General features: G+C 37.9%; 1 protein-coding gene across 1 annotated transcript; it reads right to left on the bottom strand.

The window, feature by feature from the left end:
• On the bottom strand, positions 1-20827 carry LOC127441628 (RNA-binding protein RO60-like). Its single transcript, XM_051699246.1, has 9 exons — positions 20728-20827; positions 16685-17271; positions 16302-16522; positions 12537-12683; positions 12249-12386; positions 11023-11139; positions 8679-8795; positions 7285-7428; positions 1-1455 (listed from the first exon to the last, which is right to left on the bottom strand). Exons 2-9 carry the CDS (start codon positions 17250-17252, stop codon positions 1303-1305), a joined length of 1605 nt encoding a protein of 534 aa, XP_051555206.1. The 5' UTR covers positions 17253-17271; positions 20728-20827; the 3' UTR covers positions 1-1302.
• Between the last annotated feature and the right edge of the window lie 2568 nt (positions 20828-23395).

Raw genomic sequence — 23395 nt, 5'->3', positions numbered from 1 at the left:
CATATTTATTTATCCAATACTTCAAGAGATTTACATCTAAATTGTCTAAAATTACACAAATATAATAAAGGTACATTCAGTTTTGTATCTCAAAAACAACAGGTAGTAATTGTCTAAAGAAGTTTTAGTATGTTAGTTTGTGCCTACATTTCCTTTACATAAATACAGTATCATAGCAGCACATTTATAAAGTTGATTTGACCTAATGAGGCATACAGGAAATGCAAACGGTTACTTCTGAATCTAGATGCAAGATCCATTAACAATATCAATCATTCAATGCCTATATTTCTGTTTTCCACAATTTTGGAATATATAATTTCATTTAAACTGTAAAATAATCAAGTCTCCCTTGAATAAAAATAAAAGGTAATTTGTGTTCATATATTAAATTTCAAGTTACTGGACCACAAAATACTTGTGGTCAACATTAAAACATTACCGACGACTGGCTACATGGGTTTTTGAGAATATCAGATTTCTCTTGACTTTACAAACATATTTTGCATTACATTTTGCTTAGTTTTTTTGTGGAAGACCTATGCTTCACTTTAAAGGGACTGTTCACCCCAAAATGACTATTCTATCATAATTTACTCACAATACAATATGAATGGTGACTGAGGCTATCATTCTACCAAACATCTTCTTTTATGTTCCACAGAAAAAATAATGTCATGCAGGTTTGGAACAACATGAGGATGACTTAATGATGACAGAATTTACCTTTTTGGGTGAACTTTCCATTAATTTCAATAACATTAAGTTCAATGTCTCATAACATCCCAGTTATACAGACAAGAAAACAGGATATGAATAAAGAAAACAACACATTTTACATAATGAGTAAGGCCTCTAAAGATACAGCACAACATCACATCCAATGAAGGTCAGTGACATCCATTAGCTTTTTTAACTTGAACAAAAAAGATGCAAGTACTTGTAAAAGTCTATTTGACATGAACTCCAGCTAGGCTATGTTCTTGGGAAAAGCAAATATTTCATTGGACCAGGTAAAAAAAAACAAAAAAACATACATGTACAGAATTGTATACTGAAATAAGATCAGTAAAAACAAAAGTAATTTCATTTATTTGCTCTCCATGATTTCCACTGAAACTAATCCAGCCTGCTGGATACTGAATTAGACTTTGACTTCTTTCCAAACTGCAAAAACATATGACATGATTACCACATTAAAATGTAAGAAGTGTCTTTTTTGCATGTTCTCTCATGGTATGGTGCAAAGATGCCTCCTTTTCTTTCCTTTGAGAACGTACTGCATGTTACAAACAAATCAATTTAAATGACATCAAGTACAAAGTTACGGATGACGTCAACTGCTCGAGAGTCAAAGCCACAGATGTCCAGCATGCCGCGGTCTTCATGGTCAGCAATGGCCAGAGAACTGGCGATCATCCAGCACACAATTAATTTGGAAAATGTGCCACTTTTCTGAAAAGAAAAAACACTAACACATTGGTCATTTCAAGATTTGGTCTTCATAACAACGAAAGCTTTATCATGATCCGGCCCCTAAGAACCATTTTAAGTGCCTCCCAAGCCACGCCCACAGAGGATACTGAGGACCAGTTGGTCTCCAAATAAACATTGATTTCAGCCTTTAGCATTTGTTGGAATTCAGGATTTTGCAAAAGGGACACATTAAGGTGCCAACTATATGATTTCCTTTTCTCCATATGTGGCAACACCTCTAAACACATCAGGGCGTGATCTGAGTCTAAAATGTTTCAAATTGAGCAATCAACAACAGATAAAATGAGGGATTTATATATATATATATATATATATATATATATATATATATATATATATATATTCTTGAGTAAATCTTATGGACTGATGAATATGAAAATGTATAGTCCCTACCAGATGGGTTCAAAAGTCTCCAAATATCTGTAAGACCAAGATTTTTACACATTCTGTGAAGCATCAATGTTGCTCTAGGGGGCTTACACACTTTTGCTTCACTGTGATCAAGGACTGAATCCATCAAAAGATTAAAGTCTCCTCCCAATATTATATCATGAGGGGTGCCAGCGGCTTGCAACATCCCTTCAAGATCTATAAAAATCCCTGATCATCAATGTTAGGAGCGTAAATATAAGCCAAAATAAGACTTTGCCCCTGAATTTCTGCTAAAACATTATTGACTCTTCCTAATTTATCTTTAATCTGTTTGAGATATTTGAATTGTAGATGCTTACTTGTCAGTGTAATGACTCCCTTGCTCTTACTTGAGCCAGCACTAAAGAAAACATGTCCACCCCATATCTTCCCAAATTTTTCAGCTTCCTGCGGGGAAAGATGTGTTTCTTGAAGAAACACTATATCATATTTCTAACACTTAAGAAGAGAAATAACCTTCCTTCTTTTTATGGGGTGCCCCAACCCGTTCATATTCCACATGGACAGAGACAATCCACTCATATTAACATTTGACATTTTGACATATGAGAAAAAATAGATTGTGTGTCAAAAACAAAATTATAAAGACCACATTCCAACATTAGTTCAACAATCAAACCCCGAACTTCCCCCAGAACCAAACAAACAGAAAAAAGAAAAATGTGCGCAATAACCCCACGCACGACAGCACCAACTGGCGTCCATCCCTCTAAGCACAAACAGTCCATGTATGCCTACGAGAGCCCCCGCGACAACTTTGCTGTTGGATTGCTCAAGTCAGATGAAATTCCAGCCAATAGGAGGCATATGCACAAAGTACATGTAGATTCATCCACAAACTGTCCCGAAGGAGTGTTACTCCACAAAACAAACTCCAGCCGCTAGGCAGAACCAGCACAAAAAGAAATAAAAAAGGCGCTCAGTTTCCTCGACAGTCAACTGAGTCAGTGAGTCGGTCCACTCGGCTGCAACGTGAGTACCACAAAATAACTTACTCACTCCATTGACTTTATGAAGGACATCGCTTGCTGTGGGCATGTGAATGTTTTACGGCCATCCTTAGCATCTCTTCTCAGTTTGGCCGGGAATATCAGTGCAAAAGTGACCTTCTGTTGATCTACTAGTTTCTTGCATTCCTTGAATCGATCATGTTTCTCTCTTGTTGAATTCGCAAAGTTTGGGAACAAGAAAATGCTGTGGTTCTTCCAAAAAAGCCTTGCTTTACTCCTCGCCTCGCATAACACAAGATGTTTATTGGATGATTTCAGAAATTTGGCCAGAATTGATCAGGGCCTGTCTCCCGCAGCGGATTGCCGAGCCGGAACACTGTGAGCTCACTCGATTTCCAGCTTATGGCCTGTTATGTCAAGCAAATTTGGAAAGAGCCCACCCAGGAATTTCACCATATCCTGACCCTCTTCGTCCTCCAATTCCAATGATTCGGAGGTTATTCCGCCGGCTACGGTTCTCCATGTCCTCCAACTTCTCCCAGACACGCTCTAAATCCAGCGGATTAGCAGATAATTCCCTCTCCGATGACTCCAGATAATCGATCCATTTCTCGACATACCCCACTCTTGTAACCACCTCAGAGAATTTAATCTCCATGGCAGTGATCGATCGACGTATTACAGCAAGATCCTCCGAGTCAGCAACGACCTTCATCAGCATTGCCAACATGTTCAACATCTCATGCCGAATTTCCCTAATTTCTCCGACCAAATCGGCTCCCAGGCTCGGGGCCTGTTCGGGGGTGTCGGCATGAGCACATAAGTGTCTTTTAATGTCTCCAGAGCCGAGGATTTTGAATTCTTTGACATATTGTGAAAGAGTGTAAATTGGAACAGTGTATCGAATCTCACCGGTTTATGTCATTAATAGTGTTAAAAACTAGCAAAGTGCGCAGAGCTCGCCGTTCACGCGTCCGAACCTCGCATGGCATCACGTGACCTCTAAAATGTTCTTTGATCGTAATCTTAACCAACCATTTTTTGAGATTTTGGTCTTTCTCCATTCAAGTAGATAGGAGCTGCACTGGTATAACTTGAAATAGTCTTCCAAGAGCGTTCCAAAGATGGCTGACAGTGGATTGACTTGCTAGAATGACTTTGGTAAAGCGTAATAATAACGTTTAGACTGAGGAGAGATAGACGATTAAGAATATATACGTTTGTCTATATTTTCCTTGTGATCACTGGCATTCCTTGTCTACACATAGTATGCTAATGTTAATGTTTACATCCTGAATTCATAGCGCTAACGCTAGCATGCTAACCTTGGCCATAGTATGCATCGGTTATCGTTTACCTCTTTTAATTTATTTTATGATGGAATGTGTGAAATTAGTCCACATAAGATCATGATCTGGTTTATTAAAGAAAGACATTTATTGCTACTGCAAAGATTGGTGTTGGGTAATAAACATTTACATGTATGAGTGTTACTATGGCAGATAGGAGGATTAGTCAATGGACAAAAGGATAGTAATTAGATGCACATCTATAGCTGCTTTTCCACCATCGGGCGAACAGTTCTCATTGCAAAACCGTACCGTTCTGTGCTGATCCTGGCCAGCTGGCTTGGTTACAGCTTCTTTTTCCACTTTGTTATGTAACAGATCCGTCTGTTGGTGACAGCATGAGAAGAAAACATTGGAGCGATATGGACCATGTCGCAAAAAGGAAAGTAAAGAAAAAAAGAGGAGAGGTTTACCATCATTTGCTGAGGGCTTGTATTTGCCACCGGACATGAACATGCAGAAAGGTAAAAGTTATATTAAGGATATTTATTGACAAAATGTTCTATAAGTATTATATGAAAATACAACCCCAATTCTGAAAAAGTTGGGATAGTATGAAAAATGCTAATAAAAACAAAAAGAGTGATTTGTAAATTATATTCACCCTTTGCTGTATTGAAAGCACTACAACTAAACATTATATTATGTTTTTCCTTGTGAATTTCAATGTTTTACAGTAATTTCAAATCAGATGATTGCAACACACTCCAAAAAAGTTGGGACAGTCAAGTGTTTACCACTGTGAAACATCACCATTTTTCTAATAACACTTATTAAGCATTTAGGCACTGAAGACAAACGTTTGTTAAGTTTAGAAAGTGGAATTTTCCCCCATTCATCCATTACGCAGGTCTTTAGCTGCACAATTGTACTGGGTCTTTGTTGCTGTATGGTGTGCTCCATAAAGCACCACACATTCTCAACTGGAGATGGTCAGGACTGCAGGAAGGCCAATCTAGCACCTGCACTCTCTGCTTGTTCGGCCAGTATGTGGTTTGAAGTTGTTCTGCTGAAAATTCTGGGACGTCCCTGGAAAAGACACCGCTGGATGGCAGTATATGCTGCTCCAAAATTTGTACATATCTGTCTGCATTAATGGTGCCCTCACAGATGTGTGAGTTACCCATGCCATGGGCACTGACACACCCCTGGCCCATACAGACACTGGCTTTTGGACCTGACGCTAATATCAGCTTGGATGGTCCTTTTCCTCTTAGGCCCGGAGAACACAACGGCTGTGTTTTTTCAAAAACTTTTTGAAATGTGGACGCTTCAGGCCAAAAAACACAGTTCCACTGTTCTACTTTCCATCTAAGATTAGACCGAGTCCAGAGAAATCGGCAGCGCTTCTCGACAGTGTTGATGTAGGGCTTCTCCTTTGCATAGTAAAGTCTTAACTTGCATCTGTGGATGCAGCGGCGAGTGGTGTTGACTAACAAAGGTTTACTAAAGTAATCCCAAGCCCAAGTTCATGATATCCATTACAGATGAATGATGTTTTTTAAAACAGTGATGTCTGAGGAATCAGAGATCACACTCTTTCAGAAGTCGTTTTCAGCTTTCCCATTACGCACAGAGATTTGACCAGATTCCTTGAATCTTTTAACTATATTGTGCACTGTAGAGGGTGAAATGCCCAAAATCCTTCCAATTTGTCTTTGGGGAACATTGTTCTCAAAGTGCTGGATTATTTGCTGAAGCATCTGTTGGCAAATTGACAAGTCTTGAATGATCCTTGCTCTTGAAGGACTAGGATGTTTTTGGAGGCTCCTCATGTACTATGACACGATTGCCTCACCTGTTTAACATCTCCTGTTTCATTTGTTAAACTCGTCAAATTGTTATTAGTCTTAAATTGCAATGCATGCAAATAACTCTGAGACCTATTGTGGGCTGACTGAAGTGTCTACATGCTGGATGGAACCGATCTACGCTCGCATTGTCTATGGTTTGTTAGTTGAATTTTGCAAAAACCAGACTAACACGTTAACATGACATTTTAAAAAGATGAATTATTGCTTTAGTCTGACTGAAATCAGACTTTTAAAGTGCATGTAAATGCATTCAATGACACGCAGTGACACAGACGAGGAAATGCCTATTCTGTTATTGTGGAGATGATACAATGGTGCATGTGCAGTTGGATACGTCTCGACTGCTTCAAGCTTTTTAAGGACTAGTTTTGCTGCTGTCAATATGGAGAAAAGTGATTGGATTACCTCAGATTCAGAGTTTGTGTGGCAATTGGTTGAATTTTCATAAATTACTGCAATTGCAAGATCGCAAATTTCTTGAGGGACTGAATAACAATGGTTGTGTCTCGTTTCGAAGGCTGCGTGCTAGGTAGTACGCGTCCTTTGAAGGCTGCAGTATACCGAGTGTCCTCCTTTAAACAAGCCTCGTTTAAACGAGACGGCCTTCGTAGGACAAACGGAAACAGAACGTAACATGGTTGCTATGACAGCACGCCACTCTTTAACAAGTTTGAGCACTTTGAGTGAGAAGGGAACAAAGTCCTCTGCAAGGGAATTCATGAGGTACATTTTAGGAGAGTTATAATGATGTAAAGAGAAAAGAAATGAGATTTTACAGGTGTACTTTTAGTCTAATACTTTATTTTAACTCTATATTAATATATTTATACATATTATATACTCTGCACCCATCTACTGAGGTACTTCAACTAGGGAATTAACATTCCTTGCATTTGAACATCATATTTATGGGCAAATTTGCGTCATTTTTTAGACATTTCCGTTGAAGCAAAGAATTGTGGGTTGTGAGTGCCCACAAAGGATACACCTCATGCATTCTCCGAATTCCCGTGAAAGAAGGTCACATTTGAAGGCTGCATTCGAAGTGTCCTACTTGCGTTTCTGAAATGAGAAAGCCTCGATGACGTATGCGGCCGACAAATGCGATCTCCGGAGGACGCAGCCTTCCAAATGAGACACAGCCAATATGTTGGCTTTGTCAAGCCAAATGAAAAACATATTCCATCATATTAAACAGCGCAATTAGCATCATTCTTGTATTCTCTAACAAGTTGCACCTACTTGTCTATATGTCTGAAGTGTCTCTGCTGGATTTGCCCTCTCAATGTTTTGATTATTAGTGAAAATGATGAATACATCCACAGTTTTATCGTTCTCTGAGGCCCAGGTGATGGGTAAGGCACAGTCTGTACTGCCACCAGGAGTCTAGAGAGAAGCAAAGTATGGACAGATGAAATATATGAAATAATTTTATCAAAGCCACATAAATTCATCATTTCAAAATATTAAAGTAATAGTTCACCCAAAAAATATAATTCTCTCATTATTTACTCCCCCTCATGATATCCCAAGTGTGTATGACTTTCGTTCTTTGCCAGAACACTTTTGAAGAAAAACAGAAAAATATCTCATCTCAGTAGGTCCTTAAAATGCAAGTGGATTCGACTTTTGAAGCTCCAAACATCACAGACAGTCAGCATAAACGTCATCAATACGACTCCAGCAGTTAAATTAATGTCTTCTAAAGTGACATGATCGCTTCTGATTCGAAAAGAGCAATATGTAAGTACTTTTTTAACTCTAAATCATCGCATCTGGTAAGCAGCGATATGCGCGTGACATAATCGCATTGGCATTTGAAACATGCGAGAACTGACGCACGTGCGATACACATGGAAGAGCAGCGCTGTTTACAAATGAGAAGGAGGAATGCTGTACAATAGCTTGGTTGGTTTTGGTTTAAATCTGTATTTATCTGTTTCTTTACTCACAATGGTGTGTTTGTGTGCTCATCCTGGATGTCTCAACTGAGAGAAGAACATGAGTTTAAGTCCTCAACATGACAACGCGAATACGTCACACGAGAGACCACTTGGACTTCACCCTCTCGTGCAGCTTACCGAAAGCGTTGGATTATAGTTAAAAAGTACTTACATATTGATCTTTTTTCCACACCAAAAGTGATCATGTCACTTTAGAAGACATTAATTTAACCGCTGGAGTCATTTGGATGATGTTTATGCTGACTGTCTGTGATTTTTGGAGCTTCAAATGTTGGATCACCATCCACTTGCATTTTAAGGACCTACTGAGATGAGATATTTTTCTATTTTTCTTCAAATGTGTTCTGGTGAGAAAGTCATATACACCTGGGATATCACGAGAGTGAATAAATGATGAGAGAATTTTAATTTTAATCCCTTTAATATATATTTGTATGTGTTCAGCAGAAGACAGAAAGTCATACACATCTGGGATGTCAGTTAAAAAAAAAAAGGTAGTATTTTTGTTTTCGTAAACAATAATAAGACTGATTCTGGCCAAGAACGACAATTTCAAAAGTTTTTCCAGTTTTGTGTGCAACATGCATCAGACTGTCAGAGAATGGACTGTGGGCAGTCTGAGGATGAGACTAGCATCAGATAGCATGAAATGTTTTCCCAAGATCTTCTTACCTGGATGAGCTGTGCTGCTGCCTGCATTAGAGTCATATCAGAAGAGATGGCACAGGGAACCACAGCTCCTTCAGAGAAGACCACAACCTGTGTGTCCGGCTCCGTTTGTGCAATTACCTGCCATTGGAAAGTGTTGATGGATAAATGGAAAAGAGTAGTGTAAATAATCTGCCTAATATCTCCTTTTATATTGCAAAGGAGAAAGAACGATCATGGGATGGCATGGGGGTGAGTAAATGATAACAGTTTTTTTATTTATGGGCTGAACTATTCCATTAAAGGGGACCTATTATGCAAAATTTACTTTTACATGGTGTTTGAACCTAAATGTGAGTCGGCAGTGTGTGTACACAACCACTCTACAATGTTAAAAGTCCACCCACTCCTCTTTCTTATATTTCTATTAATCAAGAACAGTGTCTCAAAATGACTGGTTTTCGTATCCGCTCTAAAGTGACATCACTTTAGAGCAGGCCACGCCCACGACTGGTGACGGACTCCACCCTATTATCATAGATCCTCCCCTGAGTGATCGACATGCAGTCCGCCATTTTTTTCAATGCTGGAGCAGCTACAGTGAGAAGAATAATGTCTCAACTTCATAAGCGTCAGAAGTGTTCTGTTGTAGGCTGTAAAAGTGAACATAAGATTCTTCATGTACTTCCGGCATCAGAGCCACTGAAGACGCAGTGGACAAGTTTTGTTTTTGAAGAAAATATGCCCCAAAACATACCAAAATTTGTGTATGTTTGTGCAAATCATTTTACACCAGACAGCTTTGTGAATGAGGATCAATATAAAGTAGGATTTTCCAAAAATTTGACGCTCAAGCATGGATCAGTACCAACTGTTCATGTTCCAGCTTTATATCCTGAAGATGTAAGTATTGCACTTTATATTTTGTGAATGTTTGCAAATTGCCTTTCCGAATGTGCTTGTTAGCTGATTCCACGGCTAATGGAGCTAAAGTTACCATTGTCTCTGATTGTATTCACGGAGAGCTATGTCGTTATAGCTTGTTTGCACATGACATCATGTCACTGCGTTGCTGTGGCGTGAAATGCAGATGGAGGGCAGGAAGTGATTTTCTACATAAGAAGCACTATCACAAACTCAAAATGCCTATGTTTTGTGTCATTTACGGTTGCTCATACATATATGGCTGGTGTCAGTCATATTGGTTCTGATTTGTTGTTGCTATAGTATCCGAAGCACGAGCTGTAAAGGCACAGCCCTCTTCCGGAAAGGGGGCGGGACACACACGAAAACAGCGTGTTTTTGATTCCACCCAAAAAGAGGCATTTACAACATGGTATAATAAATGATCCGTGGGGTATTTTGAGCTGAAACTTCACAGACACATTCTGGGGACACATGAGACTTATATTACATCTTGTAAAAAGGGGCATAATAGGTCTCCTTTAAGAGAAAAGTTCTTGATTGGTTTTAAACAACAGTTCACTCTTCAACAGTGTCTTGAAGGAATGATCCGGGTTCAATACAAGTTCAATCGACAGCATTTGTGGCATAATATTGATTACCACAAAGTGTATTTTGACTTGCCCCTCCTTTTCTTTAAAAAAAGCAAAAATCTGGGTTCCAGTGAGGCACTTATAACGGAAGTGAATGGGGGCCAATCCATAAACATTAAAATACTCACTGTTTCAAAACTATAGCCACAAGACGTAAACAGTATGTGTGTAAACATGATTTTAGTGTGATAAAATTGCTTACTAAACTTTTCTGTGTAAAGTTATAGCCAATTTTACAACTTAGTTTTCATGATGTAATTTCAACAAACCCTAAAATGACTGTAAAAAAGACAATTTAAACAACTTTACAGCTCAAGTAATACACAAGTTTTAACAGAAGAATTAATGTAAGTGCTTTTATAAAATTATCAGCTTCACATTTCTGCCTTTAAAACCTCCAAAAATTGGCCCCATTCACTTCCATTGTAAGTGCCTCACTGTAACCTACATTTTTGCTTTTTTTAAAGAAAAGGAGGGACGAGTCGAAATTATTTTTGTGGCTATCAACATTATGCCACAAATGTTGTCGATTGACCTTAACTTGTACTGAACCCAGACTATACCTTTAAGTGACTTTACATGCTTCGCATACAAGAGGAACAGAAGGCATAGGCAATTCATTGATGTTTACAAATCTAGAGTGTCCCGTCAGAAGAGGAGTATGTGAGGAATGTGAAATATGCATTGGGTGGACTCTGACAGCCACACAGACTTCCTCCAAGGACAATGAATTAACTTACAAAGACACTTCACACTCTTGAGCCAGGTTAAAGTTAAACAGTGGGCTTTGGCTAGTTATGGTGTAGTCTTACCATGCACATTGCTGTTGCTACTGCCACAGTGCTGATGGAGCTGCCATGGGCCACACTACTCAGAGAAGAACTTACATCAACTGCCACCAGAAACCGCTTGCCAGTGGATTCCACATTCTGGAGACACAGAGGGTCATAAGTTAACATCAGAATCTGACACCAATGGAAATATGTCTATTGCGATTTCTACATTACCTCTTAAGAAAAGATTGTTTTATCGCTTAGTTTAGTTTAGACATCTTATTTAAAGGGATAGTTCACCCAAAAATGATAATTCTCTCATCATTTACTCACCCTCATGCGTCTCAAACTGCGGAACACACACACAAAAATATTTCATAGATGTATGACGTTTTTGTCCATACAATGCAAGTGAATGGGGTACAAAACTCTCAGCTCTAAAAAGGACATAAAGGCAGCATAAAAGTAATTCAAAAGACTTGAGTGGTTAAATCCATTTCTGTTGAAGCAATACAATTGCTTTAAGTGAGAAACAGACCACAACTGAAGTACTTCTTCACAATAAAACTTTCAATTTGAATTTTTGGTCCCCATTGACATGCATTGTATGGACGAAAAACATCTTATACATCCTTCAAAATATCTTAGTTTGTGTTCCGTAGAAGAAAAAAAAAGTCATACGAGTTTGAGACGGCACGAGGTTGAGTAAATGATGTGAGCATGTTCATTTTTAGGTGAACTATTCCTTTAAGTGTGTTATGGCGAATCTCACAAAACGTGTCTAGAACATATCCAGGTATTTCACCCCAAAATAAGAAAATAATTTTTTTGCTCAAATATAGCCTTTTTAAAGAAACATTAAGGTTCTTTACTTTGTGATTTTATTTTCCTGACAAGCACATTTCCCATCATAATACCCTCCATAAGGCAAAAAAATAAATAAAAAAATTAATTCTCATTACTGCATTGCAAAAAAAAAAAAAAAAAAAAAAAAAAAAGCTAATTGATATGAATTGTTAAGTATTTATAAATACTGGTAGTATATGTTGTACAGCCTTTAACGTAAAAAAATTATGTTTTCATGCAAAAATCTTAATAGTCCTAAAATATAAGATTTTGGGGTGAAATATGACCCAGGCATTTTTTAATGAGATTAACCCACTAGCATTCTTCTAACTTCTAACTTCTTAACTGTTCAGCTAGTTACCTAAAATCGAATATTCTGACATAAATTGTATTTAGGATGTATGACTGGTGGTACTCACCGAAATACTTTTGTGGAAGGCAAAGTCCAGGGATTGAACGACGTCACAGTCTGGCTCCCATTTCAGTTTGCCACGCTTCCCATGACCTCGCTTATAGTTTTCAGACACCACAAGAATGTTAAATGGGTGTATTTTTGCCTGAAAAATTGATTTCACAGTCTCAGAGTGAGTCAGTGATCTTGTACATCTTCTTTTAGAATTTTATTAGGACACCTGCAAAGAACAACTGAACTATGGGGCACTGCTGTAGGTTATAATAGTCTTAAAGCAATGTTGTTGTAACCTGACCTTCTTCAGAGCCGTCTCATCCTGAATCCTCTCACAAACAGCTGCAACATCCGGACTTCCTGGTGTTAGAACTTTGTCTGCCGTCAACTTGCCCAAATGCCTCATTAGAACAACCACAGGCATCTCTTTCAGCAAAGCGTTCCATACCTGAAAAGTAACATAACCAACTAGATTTTTGCATTTTCTGAAGAAAAAGCTAATAATTCAGAAGAACATTTTCTTGCCCGTGCAAAAGCTGTCGTTAGTTCGCCAGGTGAAAATCCAAGGTCCGATCGCTTAGAAAAGTAATGCACACCTCTCCTCATTAAGCTGCATGACTTGAGGTATCGTAGCACAAATGGTGCGGCATGACTTACACGTCAAAGTTAGATTTTTAGGAACCGTGCAGGCCGAAAGCGTTATTGCACAAAAAAAAACAAAAAAAAAAACAACACTCTTTTTGCTTTAATTTAAGCAAATTTACTTTTACTATCGTCAGTTTTACTGAATCCTTGCTTGTTCATATTACTCAGCAAAGGCATGTAACCAAGTGACCTTAATTAAAATTAGTATTTCAACGAAACAATTGTCTTGTCAGCTTTACTGAATCCATTTGTTTTGGGATAACATAAATATTTTTTGTTGGCATTAACTGAAACCACAGTGATTTGTTGTTCCCAGCATGCTTTGCACAAAATTAGATGGACAGAGTAAATGTTGAAATTAAGTGAAATTTTATGTGTTTTTGTGCAAAATGAATACAAGGCGAGAATTTAGTATTTAATATTTAGGGCTCTATTTTAAGAGCATTAGCGCTAAGCACAGCGCTATGCTTTAAGTCATAAGAGCAAAGTCAGTGGGCATGGCCATGAAGTTTTGGTATTTTCATGCAAGTATGCGCTAAGTCTAGGTGAAAATGGGTTTGTCGAAATTTCACATGCAACAAGCTAATGGGCTGGGACAAAGGCAATTTAATTCTGATGTTCTTCTCTGGAAATTGCACTGTCATTGTCCTATTAAACAGTCCATTCCCTCGAGCACCACGGATATAAACTAAGACAGCACATTCATAAGAATTTGGTAGTGTAAATGGACTGTATGCAATAAATTAGAAGAAAATAAATATTTCTATGACAGTGATACGCTCCTTTTATATGCATAGAAAATGTGATTCTCGTCAGGATTTGGATGTACGTTCCATTAAATTATAGAGAATGTAAGTATTATTAATCATTTTCATCTACTGACACACAAATCATGGCTAGTGTTAACAGTGATTGTATCGGCAAATTAAATTCATTTATTGAAACAAAAGTATTTAACCAAAAAATATTTGTAAATTAAGATTACACTTTAAACAAAACTGGAGACTTCACCCGCAAGCAGTGAACCAGGTGTGCGAGAGATACGAGCACGCTGCTGTATCTCTTCGCTTCGCCTGAAAACACTAACTGACTTTCATCTGAACCACTGTTGAAGGCGAAACCATGAAAGAGAGACCTAGCATGTGTGTGACAGAGACTGAGAAGGACCTGGCCGTTCAGGAAATTGCAGACAGGTGTACATGTAGAGACTGAATGGCAGCCAGAGAAATAATAGTTTTGAGACTTTAAACTTCAGCAAATTAAACTTCAGCATTCAGTGTTTTATATCTGTTTGTATATTGTTAAATAATGCATTGGCAATGTACACTTAAGTTTCTCTTGCCAATAAAGTTTGATATGAATTTAATCATACCATTTGATCCTATTATTAAAGTATTATTAAAGAATAAAATCATTTTAACATGTACATTTCAATAATTAAAATAGATGATGACTAACCAATTTCTTGCAAGTTCTTTGAGACAAAGTAAATACATTTATGTTGATTTTTTTTAATTTGTTGTAATGTATCAGGTACCCTAATTCAATCATGATTAATCACAGAAAATTGTGTGATTAATTAGTTTAAAAATTGTAATCAATTCACAGCCCTAAAAAATATCAGTACATATTAGAACTGTACAGAATAATAATAATAATAATAATAATAATAATAATAATAATAATAATAATAGTAATTGAAAATGACCTATAGAAGGTTTTACACAAATCTCATAAAGGTTTACTGCTACAACGCTGATCGTCAGGGACTTAATTTGATGTTCCACTATATTTTCAGAGTTATCAACTGCTGGTGGAATCTCCAAACTGCAAATTTAGGAACTGAATTTAGACTTTATGCTGAAAACAGACCTGCTTTTGAAACGTATTAGCACACTGACCTATTTCTCAAGAAAATAGCAAATTGTGCTTTGCGCCACTTCATTAACATACAAAACACCCAGTTTGTGAGCATACACCCACAGACAGCCACTTGCGCTTTGCGCTGGCATGAAAGTTGTGCTTAGAATTAGCGCTCTCATGGAAATGTGATAAAAATGTAGCACACGGTTGTTGTGCGTTGCGCTGCACTTTGCACACTCACGAAAATAAAGCCAGTAATGTTTGTTATGTTGAGATTTAGAAGAGCTTCTGTAATGTTGAAATTTTGGGGGTTACCACTTTTATTTTGTTTTGTCCAATGAGCTATTTTTGTTCCACTTACATCAGAGTGGTAAAAATCTACTTTGATTTTTTACCATGTCAATGCGAACTCTTGCTAGCCAGTTGTTAACTGAAAGAATAAATTGAAATCAAAATGCTTTTTATCAAGTAAAAGGAACATAATAATAATACGTAACACTAACAAATCCAAATGTTTGGCAATTACTCAAAAACGTGTTTGGTGTGAAAAATAAGATGAAGCATTCTGTGAAGTACTGCAAAGCCTGAACTTTGCAAGTTGGTAAGTCTTGTAATCTCAGCTTTGTTAACTGAATCTGAGCATTAAAGGGATAGTTCACCCAAATCTCTCATTATTTATATCATGATATCCCAGGTGTGTATGACTTTCTTTCTTCACCAGAGCACATTTGAAGAAAATTAGAATAACATCTCAGCTCAGTCAGTCCATAAAATGCAAGTGAATGGAGATTTCTCTTTTGAAGCTCCAAAAATCACAGACAGTCAGCGTGAACTTCATCAATACGACACCAGTGGTTAAATAAATGTCTTCTAAAGCGACATGATCGCTTATGGTACGAAAAAGATAAATATTTAAGTACTTTTTTTACTTTAAATCATCACTTCCGGTGAGCAGTGGTACACACGAGTGACTTACTCGCACTGGCATTTGAAACACGCAAGAACTGTGGCACATGCGTCACAGCCAGAAGAGCAGCGCTGTTTACAAGTGAGAAGGAGGAAAGCTGTACAGTAGCTTGGTTGATTTTGTTTTAGATATGAACTGATCTGTTTCTTTACTCACAATGTTGCGTTTGTGTGCATCCTGGCGGTCTCTACCGAGTGGAGAATGTGAGATTACGTCTGTATCCATGGCAACGCGTATACGTCACACGAGAGATCGCTTGGACTCCACCCTCTCGTGAAGTGTTGGATTATAGTTAAAAAGTACTTAAATATTGATCTTTTTGGCACCAAAAGTGATCGTCTCACTTTAGAAGATATTAATTTTACTGCTGGTGTCATATCGATGATGTTTATGCTGACTGTCTGTGATTTTCTGAGCTTCAAAAGAGCAATCAACATTCACTTGCATTTTAAGGACCTAATGAGCTAAGAAATGTTTCTATTTTTCTTCAAAAGTAAGTCATGCACACCTGGGAGGGTGAGTAAATGATGAGAGAATTTACATTTATGGGTGAACAATCCCTTTAAAGCTGCAGTATCTGTATATGACTACCTCTTTAGACTTCAGGTGGTTGGTTAGAATCTGCTCTTTCTCCAGCTGATGCTCCTCTATAAGATGAATGATCACCAGCTCATCAGTCGAGTGCTTGGCTTTCTCCACAGCCTCCAGATACGCAAAAACCTTCTGCACATCCTCAGACTTCTCTTTATCACCATACGCTTCCTGAACTCCTTTCCAGCCTTTCATCATGTATTTGCAAACAAGGGCCACAGCTGCAGAGAACAGAAGACATCCTCAGATTTTATAACGTGACAGATGTAGACAGACATGATAGACAGCAAGACGGAAGAAAATGTGGACATTGCACTCTGTTCACTAGATATTGTATTGGCCATTTAAAAACACAGCTCGGTCGACCCCTAAAAGACACTCACTGTCATTGGTCGGCTTCATGTGGGACAGCCTGAGGAGGTCCTGGTGGGACCAGCCTGCCCTGTGGTTGCACTTGGTCACAGCCTGTGCCAAGCTCAAACCATCCTGGCTGTTGTACCAATCCATCACAGCCCTGCGGAGAGCTCGACCCCACATCCCAGAGCCCTCTTTCAGCTCCTTCTTATACTGTACAAATGTGAAGAGCTGCGCAGGCGTTCGACACAGTTCCTTTAGAGCCCGTAAAGCTCTCTGTCTGGTCTTGCAGTCTGCATGCTGCGAACAGACGGCCAGGGCAAACAGGCTGGGGTTGGGCCGGATGGTGAGGCCCTCCGAATTCAAGCGTCTGATCTCCTCTACCACCTCACTGCCCTGTCCACCCTCGATGAACTGCATCAGGGACAGGGCGTTCTCGATACCCAGTGGATGCTCTTTAGTGTTGTATGTGCCGGTTTCAGAGCCATAACAGAGGAAGCGGCGTAGACAAACAGCTGCAGTCACAGATCTGCCCGATGAGTTCAGCACCTGTTCATTAACAGCTGATGGTTGATCTGGGCAAGATGCTGGATCCATAATTAACTCTCCTTCAGTCCTAGACAAATCACAGTAGTTAACATTAGACTACGAGCACAAAAACACACTGTATAGTCAAAAAAAAAGCGAAAAAAAAAAAAGACTGATTCAGTGTGCAGACACATCACAAAAGATGTTCACCAAAGAATTCACACTTTACATATAGTGATGGAACATGGTTTTAATGTGGTCAGTGACAGGAGAAATAAATATCGGTGGCTGAAATATCAGTGCATCCCTAATTCCTAGTTAATATTGCTTGTTTTTGCATATGTGGCCTTGAGGTAATACAAAAGTAACAAAATGTAGTCAGATTATGTTACTTAATTTAAAAAAACAAAACAAAATAACATTACATTTGGGGAAGGATTTAAAGAATCCTGTAAACTCATGTTAAAAAAATACTGAATCCTGAAAATCATGTAAATAGAATCGAATCGTTTATTGAATCAAACTGAATCACTCTGAATTTTTTCAAATAATTTTTGAATTGAATCGAAAACCAGTGAATCATAAATTGAATCAATTGGCTGTCAACCAAAAGATTCACACCCCTAAGTTATAAACAAGTTTACAGTTAGATAAAAGTTTCACCGGTTCTGCAGGGCAAATTAGAAGGGACAAAGAACACTGTAAATAATTAGGGTAGGGTATCGAGGACCGGTTCTTCATTTGAACCGGTTCCATTTCTTTTTTGAACAGTTGGGGGGCCTGGGTAGCTCAGTGGTAAATACGCTGGCTACCACCCCTGGAGATCACTAGTTCGAATCCCAGGGCGTGCTGGGTGACTCCAGCCAGGTCTCCTAAGCAACCAAATATGCCCGGTTGCTAGGGAGTGTAGAGTCACATGGGGTATCCTCCTCGTGATCACCATAATGTGGTGAGTTGAGCGTGGTTGCCGCGGTGGATGGCGTGAAGCCTCCACACGTGCTATGTCTCCGTGACAATGGGCTCAACAAGCCACGTGATAAGATGCGCAGGTTGACGGTCTCAGACGCAACTGGGATTCGTCCTCCACCACCCAGACTGAGGCGAATCACTACGCGACCACGAGGACTTAAAAGCACATTGGGAATTGGGCATTCCAAATTGGGAGAAAAATAAATAAATACCGGAACCGTATTATTTTCAAGACGTTCGGTTCCGTTAACAGTTCCCGTACGTGCAATTTTCCGCCAATGTAAACTGAACACTGTCCTAAAATACTCCATCAATACTTTCCAGCAGCGCATTCCAGCAGCAGCACTGCCCTCTACTGATTCTACAGCGCAAAACACAGCGCAACCACTCTATTTTGATTTCCGAATGAATGACTCTTATGAGCTTGTTCTTTTTAATCTACAGCGTGAAACATATAGCGCTATCTGTGTATTTGATTCCCAAACGAATTACTCTTATGAACCGGTTCTTTCTAGTGAATCAAAAACATTTATACATCAGTCAGAGTGGTTACTGAATTATTTTTATACTGATGCACAAGTTATAAACATCTCAAAGTGAAACCTGGAATTGAAATAAGAACTGTTGAACTCTCACAAGCCTGAAGTACAGCATTACACTACATAACACAGTCTAAACCGTCTCCGGATCTGTTAATGTTATGTAATGTTACTTCAGACCTGTGAAACTTTAATCAAACAGTGCAGTTACTGACTGGTTTAATAAAATAATAAATGAATGAAATAATACACATTTTATTATATTTTAAATAAAATAAAATGTGTATTATTTCATTTAAGATATAGTTCAGATCAATTATTGGATTGCATTTATGTTTCTAAAAAGTCTGCAAACACACAAAGGTGTTTTACAAGAATTGTTTTACATTTATTTCTGATTTGTTTTTTCTGCTCTGTAGAAATCTGAAACGATCTCATCTTTTGGAAACAGACTGCAGAGGGCAGTAAAAACAAAAATCTTACTCAAATCAAAAAATCTTACTCAAATCAAAAAATCTTACTCAAAAGCACTAAAAGAATACTGGAACCTTTAAGGAACCAGAATCATTGAGTATCGGAACCGGAATTGTTCAATTCCTTACAATTGCCTTCCCTATAAACAGTACACACTGTGAATAACACTAACAAAAAGTACCATGATAATACCAGGGTTATTTGAACATGTGCCTTGGCATTTTGCCCATAGGTATACAATGGGTAATACCAATGTAATTTGGAAATGTTCTATGATAGTACCATGTCATTATTTGAGGTACCTTGGGATATCATGTGATTACAATGGTGCATAAATATGGTAGCTATTCAATATCATAGTACATATCAAGTACTACGATATTACCATCTGATCCCAACACTACATGGTAGCACAGTACTGTTTCGTAAGGTATATATAAATAAAAAAATTAAAAATGAAATAAAACGGGGCCTGGGTAGCTCAGCGAGTATTGACACTGACTACCACCCCTGGAGTCGCGAGTTCGAAACCAGGGTGTGCTGAGTGACTCCAGCAAGGTCTCCTAATCAACCAAATTGGCCCGGTTGCTAGGGAGGGTAGACACATAGGGTAACCTCCTCGTGGTCACGATTAGTGGTTCTCGCTCTCAATGGGGAATGTGGTAAGTTGTGTGTGGATCATGGAGAGTAGCATGAGCCTCCACATGCTGTGAGTCTCCGCGGTGTCATGCACAACGAACCACGTGATAAGATGCGTGGATTGACTGTCTCAGAAGCGGAGGCAACTGAGACTTGTCCTCCGCCACCCGGATTGAGGTGAGTAACTGCGCCACCTTGAGGACCTACTAAGTAGTGGGAATTGGGCATTCCAAAATTGGGGAGAAAATGGGATAAAAATTAAAAATAAATAAATAAATAAACAAATAAAACAGTAACTAGAGTGATAACACATAGTGCACATTGTAATGAACTGTAGTAAAGTATTAATGTAACCAGACAAACTAGTAGTAGTAATAACATTGTAATAACAGTAGTAATAGTGCAGTTATGTATAATAAGTAGTTATGTAAATGTAGAGCTAAGCAGTAATAAATAAATACACACGACTTTTGAAGAACAACTTGCATAAATGGACCTCTAAATGCATTTTTCTTTCATTGTAACACACCAATAAGCCTTTACAGGTGTTTAAAGGCTCAATTCTGTCGGCACTATGTTAGACAGAGCACATCATTTTGTTTTGTCAGCTTTATAACAGCTCAGATCACTAGCCGCTTTAATCCTGTTAGCCAGTTAGCTAGGCCGAGCAAAGTCCCTTCAAAATACAGCAAAGTTTACATTTCACTGCTCCAGGACACCGAACACGACATCATTGATCGACAAGCTGAAGATCAGAGCTTTTAAATCAGTCACGCATGATGATGAGAGGATGGATGGGAGAGATCACATTAGCCTGATGCTAACCTACATCACTCTCTGATCGGGGTATAAACTCTCTCTGTATGAATAAACATCTCATAAATGAAACTGGATTAACTTTAGCACGTCTAAAATGTCTCTACCTGCTGTTGTCTTGCGCCAAAGTCTCTCGATCTTCCCAAGAGTTGCAGCTCCTCCCTGGAAATCAGACTGAATACAGAAGAGAAGAGTGAAGAAGATTTCTGACTGATTCAACGCGACGGCGGCGTCGCGAAACCTACTGAGTTGCCTAGATAGACAGCATTTTGAGCAGCATATGCGCGTTGAATCAGCAGCTTTTTTGGTGGGATTTAGCGCCTTCCGAGTCAGCAGTATTTTGGGGGGGATCATAGGCAGGTTTTGATCTGGAATGCACATATGATGCCCAACAACTCCGTCACTAGTTAGGCAGCTCACTAGGTTTTGACACACAGCCCGAGAGAACGTTTACATACAACCAGCGTGACAGGCTGTAGGAAAAGTAAACCTCTTTTTTTCTTCTTCTTCTTTTTGTTTCACACAAGGGAATACATGTATTAGTTGTGATTTACATGGCATCCAAAATCCCATTAATTTTTTCAAATGGAAAAGTACTCTCATTGGATCTTTAAAATGGGTAAATAACAATTAATTCAATATTTTTATAGCCATAAAAGGCTATCAATTTGGCATTCTTTATTTTGCTTGAACGCATGTCCACTTTCAAACTGTACTTTATTTAATTGCTGTTTTGCACTTTACTTTTAAAATGGTAAATTGTATTTTATTTAACATATTATTTTAATTTGTTGTTTAGTAAAATGGATGAATACTAAGTGAAAACTCAGGTTTGTTAGCACTGTAGAGAATTTATTTTTATTTTGAAATAATAAATTAATAAATGTTTGATGCCTTTTACATGACTGTTGACTGGTCTAAAACTTGTTTAAAAAAAAAAAAAAAAAAAAAATTAAGCCAAGTTCACAGCTTTATGAGGATCTTATATGTAAATAGAGTCCAGAAGAGTACAACTGTTTTTTTAATGAAAATATAACAAATTAATTATTGACATCCCTAAAGGAATTTGACAATTAAACAGAAAAAAAGCAGTTATGCTATGAACATTTATGAATCCTTTATTACTAACATATGGAAAATAATGTAGGTAGGAAGTGCTGTATATTGTACAGAGTGTTTATTTATTTATTTATTTATTTATTTACAGTATTTTACTTATTTTATACAGTGCATATGGTATTTTTAAAAGTTTAAAGACTTTTTTATTATTACATTAGTAAACAACAACAACAACAACAACAACAACAACAACAAAACATTAATATACTTCAGAGTTATGTCTCCAATAATAATAATTCTCAAGAATACTTTGTCCAGATGGAATAAAAATAAATAGCTATTAATAAAATCATAAAATTCTATTTTCTGTGAGATTTATTTTCCATCATCACATATATGCATGAGAACTGTCTAATAAATAAATAAAGGGTTGGTATTTAACACTCTTCTGTTTCATGTTGCTGTCATAAAGAGTAAAATATCTAGTTTCTATATCTCATTTCTATTTAAGCCCGTTCAACAAAAGCCATTTGTAAAGACTATTTCTATTAAATGCTTTTCCTTTATCATATTAATTTATATTTATTGGAATTTATTGGAATTTTTTTACTGAATTGCTTTCAGTTTATACTTGATTATACTAATATATATATATATATATATATATATATATAGCCTGATATATATATATATATATATATATATATATATATATATATATATATATATAACACATTCACTATGATGCGACAATGAATGTCGCACATGAAACGCGACATCACATCGCTCCTACACCCCGTTTGGTCAGGTCCTTCATACGTGTCGCCCTCTACATATTTATTTCTATGATGAGGACACTGCAGTCTACTTTTAAGTAACCCACACTCATTTTCCAGTGGTTAAACTGAAAGACATTTCTCAGGTCAGCGGAAAAGTTAAGACAATCCCCGTTTGCGGTATGACACAGACATTGAGGGTTTATTTCGAGCATTAAATCACGAATATGAAAGAGCCGTGGACTGCTCCACAGCGCTCAACAGTGCTTCCTAAAAGTGCTCAATAGAGGGCACTATATTCACAGCTATATCATCTAGATTTTCTCTTCTCTAGCTTTTCTTTAGGAGGGGGATTTGCAAAAAGACGCCTGCACCAGACTGTTGTTGATAGTTGTAGTTGGGTTATGGTCAAAAGTGGAGCCTCCAACAAGGGACGACACCACTGATATATATTCCTGAATTTAAATAAATTATAATTACATGTGTAGGACGTTTGCGTTGTAGGGATGTACATGCAGATTTCAGATATAAAATAGGTGATTGAATGATAGCCTTCCACAAGCTTCTCACAATAAGTTGCTGGAATTTTGGCCCATTACTCCAGACAGAACTGGTGTAACTGAGTCAGGTTTGTAGGCCTCCTTCCTCACACATGCTTTTTCAGTTTTGCCCACAAATTTTCTATTAGATTTAGGTCAGGGCCTTGTGATGGCCACTCCAATACCTTGACTTTGTTGTCCTTAAGCCATTTTGCCACAACTTTGGAGGTATGCTTGGGGTCATCGTCCATTTGGAAGACCCATTTGCGACCGAGCTTTAACTTCCTGGCTGATGTCTTGAGATGTTGCTTCAATATATCCACATAATTTTCCTTCCTCATGATGCCAACTATTTCGTTTAGTGCACCAGTCCCTCCTGCAGCAAAGCACCCCCACAACAT

The sequence above is a fragment of the Myxocyprinus asiaticus genome, chromosome 5 (genome assembly GCF_019703515.2).
Source record: "Myxocyprinus asiaticus isolate MX2 ecotype Aquarium Trade chromosome 5, UBuf_Myxa_2, whole genome shotgun sequence".
Lineage (NCBI taxonomy): Eukaryota > Metazoa > Chordata > Actinopteri > Cypriniformes > Catostomidae > Myxocyprinus > Myxocyprinus asiaticus.
Note: the sequence above shows the minus strand (reverse complement) of the source record. Positions and strands in the feature narration are given on the sequence as shown.